The following is a 10700-nucleotide window of genomic DNA, read 5'->3' as shown; positions in this document are numbered from 1 at the left end:
GGTCAAGCTTGGTGAAATACTTGGCGTCGTGCAATTCATCGAGCAGGTCATCTATTGTTGGAATGGGAAAGCAATCTTTGATCGTCGCTTTGTTTAATGCCATATAATCAGTACAAAAATGCCAAGATCCATCCTTTTTCTTAATCAGTAAGACTGGTGAGGAAACCGGGCTGCGGCTAGGACGGATGATCCCTTTCTCGAGCATCTCTATTACTTGCCATTCAATCTTATTCTTTTGGAAGTGCGTGTATGTGTAAGGGCGCACATTGATAGCCAAAACCCCTTCTCACAATGGAATTCAATGGTCAACTTCTCTAAAGGGAGGCAAAGAACGTGGTTCCTCAAAAATCGCCGCAAACTCTTTTAATATTTTATCTATATCGGTTGGCATTTGTGGGGCACTCACCTTTGTGTGTTCGACTTCCTTGACCAATAATGCGAATAAGGCGCCCCCACCATCAATATCTTTCTCAAGAGACCGTAAAGTAATTGCCATTGAAGAGGGATCCTTTTGACCATGAAGTACTTGAGACTCCCCTTGCCAATTAAATCTCATTGTCATGTTGTGCCAATCACATAGTATAGGATCCAATTCTACCAACTATTGCACGCCCAATACAATATCCAATCCTTGTAGTGGAAGAGAAAAAAAAAAAGTGACAGCAAAAGAAAAACCTTGGATCTCCAATGGTACGGCTTCAATGCTTTTCTTGGCAAGATAGGTGGCCTCCATCTGCAATTCTCGCATTGAAACTATCGGTTGAAGTAACTGGTAAGTGAAGGTGTCGAGCAACTCGGTGACTCACAAAATTGTGGCTAGAGCCGCTGTCTACCAACATCGTAACTGGGTGTTTGCCTATAAATGACTACAACTTCATTATATGTGGCCCCTTCCAACCCGAAAAAGCGTGGAGGGTGATCTCGGCTTGCTCCTCTACTCCTTCCTATTCCAATTCTTTGATTATTCGAATAGATTTGGGAACGTTGTTGCTGGTTTCGCCTTCCTCGTCCTCTCCTCCTTCGATCAAGAAGAGCTGTGAAGTTTTACATTTATAGCCAGGGGTGAATCGATTATTACAATTGAAGCACAGACCTATCTCTCTCCTTCTCTCCATCTCTTCCCATGATATGCGCTTAACTGGAGAGCCAACGACTTGTTTTGATGTTGTAGACGTCGCCGCAGGTGATGGATCTGTGAGAAATCGTGCTGGGGAAGTAACCCGCATCACTTCCAGTCGTTCTTGTTTCCTCATGAGCTGGTCGTCTTTCATTCAGGCTACTTCGATAGCCTCACGGAGAATCTTTGGTTTAGCCATTTGTACTTTATCTGTGATGTCATCGTGTAGGCCTCCGACATAGGTTCCAACAAGAGCCGATTGAGGCCACCCAGTCACTTTGTTAGCCGACCTTTCAAACTCACGTTGGCAGTCCCTGACGGTACCCGTTTGCTTCACTCTGGAGAGTGCTTCATCAAAGAACTCATACTCTGTGGGACCAAAACGAGTCATGATTTCACGCTCGAATAAACCCCAGGTAATTTCCACTCCTTCATTTTTTTGGCTCTCTGGAGCCATTGTCACCACTGGTTTGCTTCTCCCTCTAGGTGGAAGGATACTAAAGCGACCTTCTGCTCCTCCACAGTTTCCTGAAAGTCGAAGTATTGAGAAGCTCTGCTAAGCCACTCTATTGGATCACTACCAAAAAATTTTGGAAAATCCATCTTAATGAATCTTGTGGGGGTGGAATAATGGAAGCCTTCTGTTGGACTCTTCTTGAGACAATGAACTCTTCTTGCCATGGTGTTGAGATGATTTTTCCCAGGACACATGAAAGCCAAATAAGGAGTTGAGGACCTCCTTCAACTTATCCTCCACTCCTGGCATCTGAGCTCGTGTTTCCTTAGATTCAATCATCGATTGCTGCAAGCCATCGCGCACGTCCTGCAATTCGAGCTCCAGCCTGTCCAATCGCTCCTTATTAGTTCCCATGTGCTCTAATACCAGATTTGTTGAAAACTAACAACTGACACAAGCTGAAATACTAAAATACAATAGATTTCTCTAATTTGGGCTGAAGACAAAACTACAATTACAATCAAATTCAATGCCCTATCCGACTGTCCAAAGACTTATTTATAATAAGTAAGCCCAACGGCTACTTAGACTCCTAAACAGACTCAACTGACTCAACAAACTCAATAAACTCCCTTCCTAAACTCAAGCAACGTTCACATGGTCAACTAATCCCCCTTAGAATTAGCTATAGCCTCCACTTCTGTTATCTTTTGAACTGGTCCTCCTGCTTTTGCGGCTAGCATAGCAAAATATCGTGGGTTCGGTTTCCTAGCTCTTCAAGATCCACCACAAAGAGATCAAGCAAACATACAATCATGTAAAGATAACATCCAGATGACATTTTCTGCTGCTTGATAAGAATCTTGAAATCTCTGGAGAATAGAAAGGCTCCATGATGTTTAGAATGCTGCTTGAAATGCTGTTGGATCTGATGCTTGAGGCAGTTTGCATCCATGGTTGCAGAAGTATACCCATGTAGCATTAATTCAGGATGAAGAAACAAACAGAAACAAGAGGACATACAAGAATCCAAATTAATGGAGCAAACTGTTCATCTTCCCCAAGAGAATGTAATGTTTTTCCTTTCCGGATTTTTTTTATTGTGGGGGGGTGGGATGGCTAATATCCTGCCTTTATCCAGTTGAAGTGTGGTTGTAACTCTGAATTGTCAACAAGATATTTAGTTTGTGATGAAAAGAATTCTAGAGAAACAAAAGGAGCATTAGCAGAACAAAACCTCAAAAACCTCAAAGAAAATTAAAATATGTTGGTTGGAAATAAATGGGATTGCAAAATCTAACTTGAGCTTTGTTCTTCCAACAGACAGTGCTCCTGTAGATGCTTTCTTAAGTTGGTATATCTATGACTTTCTTTCTTTGAAAAAATAACTTCATATGAACTTTCAAATATGTGCTCAAACTGTACTTATGAATGCAGTTTGTGCATTTTTGATGGTGCAAGATCATCTGCTTTTTGTTTGATCTCGGTGACTTGGGAAGGTGGTTGTGGAACTTCCAAAGCAAAAACTGCTTTGAGAAACTCATATGACGCAAAGAAGATGGCTCCTTGAGAAACATACATAGCCAACCTCGGAGTCAAGCCCCTGAACACGGAAAAAGAGAAAATATCAGCTTATAGCAAAATTTAGGTGAAGTAATCTCAATACTGAAGATTAGAAGCATAATTACATGCTTAGAGCATAAGTGAATTGGTTGTTCAATTGTCAACAGAGGAATGATTGCATGGATTTTTGAGGGGAAAAACATGGATTCATTTAAAGTAACTATATGACAGAGAGATGATGAAATTACACTCACTTGTAAAGACCTTGCAAACCTTCTTCCCTAGCTATTTCTTGAAGCGCATGAAGAACCCCATTGTACCTTCCAAGAGTTCCAGGAGCCTAGATAATAATTTCTCATTAAAAGTACAGAACTCTCTAAGCTCACACATGTAAGTGGTTACAAGACATAAAAAAAGTATCTGATCTCATATTCCCAAAATTGATGATATTCAAGCCATCAGCTTCAACAAATTGCTTTCTTGCAGTTGTTTAGTTACTTATCAGGTACTTCCAGTATTCATTTTAGTTAATTGCATCAAGCATTCATTTAATTGGGACTCAAAGGGAAGCCCTGGCCTCATTATGACTTTTGTAATCAAGAATACCTCCCTTGCATTAAATATTTTATGATTTTGCTCTCAAAACTACAAATAGTACATTTATCAAATCTAATTAACTAATCGCAAATAATACATCTACCGAATATAATCTAACTTATCTAGCATTTTTTGTCCAGCCCACCTGGCCAGATTCTCGCAGGTCTGCACAAGAAATATCGGCCTGCCAAGTTTTATTGGCCTCACAATTTTTTGCCTGAGTTAATTTTGGGTCAGGGTTAGGCACGAGCTGGATTAAGTGTACCTGGGCTTGGCTTGCCTGCCCAAAAAGTTTATATATGATAAATGTATCAATAATTCCTAATATTGTCCTTAGTTTCAACCCTAAAATTGCTTCCTTTATTCCTTCACCCATGTCCCCTCTCCTCCCACTTTAGCAGCTTTCCCTCTCTTTCCTCTATCCCTTCATCTCTTCCCTCCTCTGCCTCCATAGACGCATCACATGTCAGTGACTACCATTGCACCCAAGGTATGCTGTGTCCCCTCTCTATCTCCCTTAATCTCCGTCTCATGGCTCTCCTCTCCACTCCCCCGCCCCACTCTCAATTACACCCTCCAGTACCTAATCGCTGATCCATGACTCCTCTCTTTCCCAAAACTAAATCACAACCCCAACCTTCCTCTTTTCTCTTTCCCAAACATCCCCTCTACCCATATAGGCCTAGCCCCTCCCCCTCCTCAACCCCCGTATCTCTCTCAAGGCAGCCATGAAATGAAGGTTGCCTTTGAGTGTTGAACCTAGGGTTAGGCCATGCAGGGCTCATCCTACCTCATGCTTATGGTTTAACTGTTTAATAATCAGGCTGGATTTCGGCTATATTAAAGTAGGTGCAAGGTCAGCTAGTTTAGGCTCCTTCCAACTATTTGGTTCTTGACCTTGCATTATGACCTGAAATGAACCTGGCCCAGCCCAAAAATGTCTAGGTTTATTTGATATGAATGACACAATATACTAGAGTTTCCAAATATTAACAAGTTCATGTGATAGTACATTATACCTTCAGAAGGCATTATACACGCAATATTTGACAAGTAACAATTAGAACGATGCTTATATACGATATGCCCACCCTTAGCAGTTTTTTGTGTGTGTCCTCAACTAAAAGAATAGAACTCTAGATTAGTTCGTTCCCAGATTAATAGGGGTCTTAAAATTGTGGCCAAATTTTGACATATATGACTTGAAAAGCAAGCTAAAGCCGAAAGATGATTCTCATATAAATGTCTAATATCTAATGATAGTTGAATATTCATTATCTTTTTTATTTTATAAGTTGAAATTCAAGACATTCTTGAACCGCAAATCCTGAAAAGGAGACATGCAAAGAAAAATTCATGCATCTTACTGCATCAGAACAGCACAATAAATTTAAATAATAGATGATGCCTGGTCAAAATGGATAAGGTGAGGCTTAACTGTTATGGTTCAAAGGCAAAATGCAGGAATTATTAATCAAAATTTCTCTACTCGGGATAATTGAATTCTATAAGGACAGCGTTAAATTGTTTATCATCTCTCTTGAAGTCATCACTAATGCAAGCATGGAAACTCACTTGTGTCTGTAGTCTTGTCTTCACTACATCAAAAGGAGTCGTGAACAAAGCCGCGGTAGATCCAGCAAGGCCACCGCATACTAGCTGCAAAGATACAATCATTCTATTCAATTCGTGTGTGCTTATTTAATGTCTAATACTGCATGTAATCATCCTTAGATACTACATAAAAAGAAACATATAAAGTATAAAATTCATTGGCTTGAAATGGATCGCATTTGTACATAAGATCAAGACAAGATAATAGCCTTAGTAGGTCGGTACTAGATGCTCACTAATTGTTGCAAACTTTCATAACCATTAACCCTAACAGAAAACTCTGGCTTCTGCTGATATGTGATCAAGAAATCCTTGCACATGTGGATGCCCACACAGAGATTCTCATGACACATGATCTATTAAAGCATAATCAGCATACCTGATTTGGCTAGCATACAATAATAATAGCAGCAATAGCAGCATCCACAGAAGTAATAGCAGCGGCAACAGCATATTGTCACACATTATCCAGACCTTCTTAATTGGCAGTGCATAGGCTCTTCAGAAAAAATCCTTAAATATAAACCAGGCTACCGAAAACATGCATACAGAACAGAGCAACAACAACACAGGATGCCCACCTGTCTTAATTTGAAACTAGTACGGTAGCTAGCTATTTTAGAACTCCAATGACAGAAGTTAAAACTCAACACTAGTGGCAAACTTAAAACTATAACATGCTGAATCCTTTGCTAATATATATAAACATGCTCCCACACACAAATAATATGGTTTGGTATACATTTTTGATACTATGTGTAAGTTATTGTTCTAACCACTGCACAAGCAGTTCTGGAATGCCTAAGAAGAGGTTTACATAACTAGATTATTAGTGAATAGCATTATTCCCCTATCACTTAACTGCATATATGAGATGTCCAGTCCCACAAAATGAAGGCAGGTTGAGCATTAGCTCACAGAGAGAACTGCAGTTTAGTACACATTTCTCAGAATACACAATTACAAAAACTTTTCTTTAAAACAAACCATAATTGATGGCTGTTAATAATGATAATGTTGGCAGGTCCAATACCTGACAGTATAGTGCTCACTGCAGGAAGATGGACAGAGAACTAACCGTTTGCAATGTGTTGAGACTAGCATCAGGCTTTGCTGATCCCAAGACCAACTGCTTCAGGCTTTCATAGGTATAGAACTGCATGCAGATGGATTTATATATGTAAGCACTGGAAATGTATGAGCCTTTTAAAACACCGTATGTATTTAAAAGCAGACAGAGCAACAAAAAAACACAGACTCACTATAGTTATCACATGTTTGAAAGTTAAGTAATAACAAACTTAAGTAAAGCAAAATACTTTAATGATAGAGTGTGGGATGTTCCTGCAAAGGACTGCACCCCATCCAGCATATAATGAAGACACACCACCTTTTTCAAGACATCCAATCATAGCATTCCTGCAAAAAGCTTTCTTTTGAGAGATTGAAGAACTGGCATACGCTATACAAAGAATTTACAGGAAGTATGATTTCTGAGAGAAATTTATAATGCTGATTAAATTTCTGCAGGTAACATATGTGATAGTTAAACTTTGCAAAGTCCGAAACATGTCTTGAAAATTTTATCAAGAATTATTAATTTTTTGATAGGATCAACAACAGCTTCTCTTCTGGGTGAGTGGCTAGCTTAAAAATTAGTTGAACACTGGTTACCCTGATCCACCCCATGGTTGGATCAACAGGATATCTTATGCTGATGTTGCTAGCAAATTACAAAATATGGCTGCAAAGAACTCAATGCTCATCAAAGTTCATACTCTATGCATGTGAAGGCTATGCTTGGGAGAAGCGATAGATGCACCTGGAGTCTAACCAGTGTCATTTACCCTCAAATTCAAGGTGCTTAAAAAATAAAAATAATGCTTGGTTTTGTTGCCAAACCAGGTGTCTTATAACTTAAGTATAACTTATTCCGTAATAGCTCTTGGTTGTAAGAGAAAAATACCAACAAAAGAATTTAAATAAACACTCTCAAACTTGAGATGAAATGGAATATACAATAAAAGATTACCAGCAGTTCTGATACTGTAAACCCACTTGCATCTGCTGCTTAATGCGTTCACTAGGAGTAAAGACAAAAGAGGTCGCTATACTTGAACAGCCACCAGCAATGCAATGTGCCAAGGAATGGTATTCCTGTATAACGAAGACCAGTAAGGCCAACGAAGGCAAATAGAAAGAGTACCTGCCACAAATAATGACATCTCACAGATGCAAGGACCAAAAATCACCTTTGGCAGAAGAGGCAGCAGATCTCCCTTAACTGATTCATATGTGAAAGTATAAATTGCAGATATTGGCGCTGAAGAAGCAATATTGCTAGCAATTCCACGGTAAAGTCCCAGCATGCCTAAACAAATTCGAAGCACATTTTTAGAAGGGTTCCCATCACATTCTTCAAGTAATAGCAACAAATGAACATCCTAAGCATATGCACTCAAATTTTACCTTTTTCAGATATAATTCTCCTAACAATGAGATAAGATGATTTTTGACCCATGCCATTAGCCTGAATGATGGTCTTAACTGTATCAACAGGATGAAGACAAAGGCTAACCAATGTTCCAGCCAGTGCTCCTGCCATGGCATGTCTATTCTTGGAAAAGGCAATTTGAATTTTATTTTGTATGGATAACCAATGCTTTTAGAGAAGGCTCTTGCTCATGAACAAGCTTGTCATGTAATTTTGTACTATTATCATGAACATTACAATCCTTGGAAGCAGAAATTTCGCCTGAGGATTCAATGACGGCACATAAAGAGTCTGTTTCTTGTTGGCACTGTCCAAGTGTGCAATCAGTTGAACTTGGATTTCTTAAAACAATGATTGCCTCTTTCGTGGTTTTCAATGGTTGAAATGTATAAGTTGAATAATGAGAACCATGAGTTTGTAGAACATTTTCTACTAAATTCACAACATTACCACTAGAAACATCTTCACATTCAGTTGCGATATTACCTCCTTCACTCCGATTAGCAGATAAGTCAGCCAAAGAATTTCTTTCTGCAATGGTGCAGTTATCATCTGTTCCATCCGATCCATTGCTAGTGGGTTTGGTCAGAACTTTCTCCCTAGTTGTACTTTCATATGGGTGTGCCAGATCATTGGAAACCTCTTGGCTTGCCACCTTATCGATTCCATAAGAGTCTACAAGCAAATGAGAATCACTGACCTGGACATTTTTACAGATGAAAGAATTACTGACATTCTTATTGCATGAAGCAAACAACAACCTTTTCTTAATTGTTTTCAGATCTTCAAAGTTTGACTTTGCAGATGATGAGAAAGAGTTACTGGATGTGAGATTATTGCAGAAATTTTCTCCATTGGCAGATCTAGATTTATGCTTTGTTTGGCCATCAGAATAGCATATAAGATTATCCTTCTGACAAATGTCGTGGTATTTCAAACTTCCATTGGCATGAAAAATTGCTGGCTGACCAACATAATCCCAGATCCCTGCAACTGCTGATATAAACTTCGCTGTACTTACTCTGTTGCTAGGAGCTTTGGTTTCAGATTGTGCATTGCTTTTTGCACGAGAAATAGAGACATCCTCCTTGAGGAAAAATGTATTTGGCTCAAAGGATTGCACTTCCATTGGAACCCACCAATATCTGGTTGAAGATCTATTGCTTTTTGAAGGCCAGCACTGGGAAGTCATTTTCAGAAAACCTATATAGAAGTGTCCTTGACTGCTAAAGAGTAGCAATATATACGCTGAAAAGAATTACAAACACTTCAACAACTCAGAAAAGCACAAGAGTTAATATTTAATAGCAAAGAAATAGTTACAGCACTATAAAATGGAGCATGCATTCTAATATAACTCTTGATAATTTAGGCATTTGAAGATATACGAGTAAAAAGCCTGCATAGCTAATACCAATATCAATAAATGCATACAAAACGGTGATCATATTGTCTGAAAAAGGTATAGGAAAATTTTATTATTTTCCTAAGTAATTACATCACAAATAGCAGTGTAATGAAGAGTACCGCAGAGGTGATTCAGTTGAATGATAGAACTAATTAACTGGAGGTTTTATTTCTAGCAGACTTGAATACAGGAAGCAAATTACCCAAGTCAAATCAGTACGCAAGCTCACAAATTCGAATGAAGCCTAACAAATACGCAACTACACATAAACCAGAAACAGCGAGATTAAATCAAACACTCCGTTCCTCTCGCAGCTCTTGCATCAAACAGGAATTCTGCATAACCCAGCATCGAAATTCCCCAACACTACTCACTCAAACACAACATATCATCCGATCATAAGTTCATATTTTGATATTTAACTGCAGATCCGACATAGTAGAAAGTGCAATTATCGGTGTAAAATGAAGCACAGATTTCTTCCAAGGATATTCATCAATTCACATTCAAGACAATACCTTTTCCAAGAAATCACAAACCCTAGCTCTAGATCGATGGGATTTATACTTCAAAGGGATTCGAAGGAGAGGAGCCTGCTCTAAACGGAGGAGGACAAGGGCTTCTCTACAGCGGGCTTGGGTGCTCTTCGAGGTCCTCCATCTGCCTCCTCTTATATATCGTTCGAAGAGGAGATTCTCTCGAGGGAGCATCGTTCCCGGTTCCAAAACTCTCCAAAAATCATTATTTTCACCATCCAATCTCACTCTCTTCAGCTGCGGTAGATCTCGACTGAAATCTGGAACATTTTCTTCGTGGAGAGGACCCAGCCTCGGCTACTTTGTGTAAACGTTTTTTTAGAGAGTGTTTTCTTTTTTGAAAACGAATGATGGAGCCGTAGAAGGGTCGTTTTGTAGAGAGGGATCGCGCCTTTTGGATTATTAAGCACGGGGGTACGGTAAGCGGAGGGCAAGCCCTGAGAAAGTGGCTTGGCTTCGCGTCAATGGGAAGTTGCTGCAGCTGCTTTTTATTATAAAAAAAAATATTTTATCTCTGCCGAATTTTTTTCTAAACTTGTACAAATGCCGAGCTTATTTAGATCTTTTTATAGAATTAAACTAAAAATTTTATAGAAATCAACCCTTTTAGTATATTTAGCTTGCATTTTCTAAAAATTTGTTTAAATCGAAACCCAAGTCGTAGACTTTGGACTGTATGGAAAAAAATTATAAAATAAAATTTTGAATTTAGACCGGTTCATATTTAGTTGATACAGACGACCCAAGTTTTGAATTTTATAGTATTTTTAGTCCAATTTTATAGAATTATTAAAACTGAAGATTTTTTTTTTCTTGAGCATCGTTCCCAGAGTTAATATTTAGGCTCTAATAAACCCCCTGCCCACCCCACCATATTTAACACCAAAAAATTCAGTTTATTAGACAAACATAAT

The 10700-nt window shown here is 38.8% G+C and overlaps 1 protein-coding gene across 3 annotated transcripts; it reads right to left on the bottom strand.

Annotated features, from left to right (window-relative positions):
- Nucleotides 1–2038: 2038 nt before the first annotated feature.
- Nucleotides 2039–10181, bottom strand: LOC103718653 (S-adenosylmethionine carrier 1, chloroplastic/mitochondrial-like). 3 transcript variants are annotated; one of them, XM_039121571.1, is made up of 10 exons: nucleotides 9769–10174; nucleotides 8329–9090; nucleotides 7818–7895; nucleotides 7601–7719; nucleotides 7381–7505; nucleotides 6668–6767; nucleotides 6427–6504; nucleotides 5310–5393; nucleotides 3392–3477; nucleotides 2583–3177 (listed from the first exon to the last, which is right to left on the bottom strand). In XM_039121571.1, the coding sequence occupies exons 2-10, from the start codon at nucleotides 9032–9034 to the stop codon at nucleotides 3000–3002; spliced, it is 1554 nt and encodes a 517-aa protein (XP_038977499.1). In that variant the 5' UTR covers nucleotides 9035–9090; nucleotides 9769–10174; the 3' UTR covers nucleotides 2583–2999. The 3 variants fall into 3 exon arrangements, with proteins under 3 accessions (XP_038977500.1, XP_038977499.1, XP_038977501.1); XM_039121572.1 differs by lacking the exon at nucleotides 3392–3477 and having other exon boundaries at nucleotides 2039–3177; nucleotides 9769–10181; XM_039121573.1 differs by lacking the exon at nucleotides 9769–10174 and having other exon boundaries at nucleotides 7818–8517; nucleotides 8604–8688.
- Nucleotides 10182–10700: the final 519 nt, after the last annotated feature.

Source organism: Phoenix dactylifera, unplaced genomic scaffold, assembly GCF_009389715.1.
Source record: "Phoenix dactylifera cultivar Barhee BC4 unplaced genomic scaffold, palm_55x_up_171113_PBpolish2nd_filt_p 001145F, whole genome shotgun sequence".
Taxonomy (NCBI): Eukaryota; Viridiplantae; Streptophyta; class Magnoliopsida; order Arecales; family Arecaceae; genus Phoenix; species Phoenix dactylifera.
The sequence above is the reverse complement of the archived record's forward strand: the minus strand, read 5'-3'. Positions and strand labels throughout refer to the sequence as shown.

What these genes read in the sequence shown, in the direction of transcription:
- LOC103718653 (XM_039121571.1), bottom strand. Translation starts at nt 9,034, where the DNA reads ATGACTTCCCAGTGCTGGCCTTCAAAAAGCAATAGATCTTCAACCAGA. An exon ending in TGCTAATCGGAGTGAAGGAG is followed by an intron (nt 7,896 to 8,328) that starts GTAATATCGCAA and finishes CTGTTGATACAG; the next exon opens with TTAAGACCATCATTCAGGCT. An exon ending in GAGAATTATATCTGAAAAAG is followed by an intron (nt 7,720 to 7,817) that starts GTAAAATTTGAG and finishes GAATTTGTTTAG; the next exon opens with GCATGCTGGGACTTTACCGT.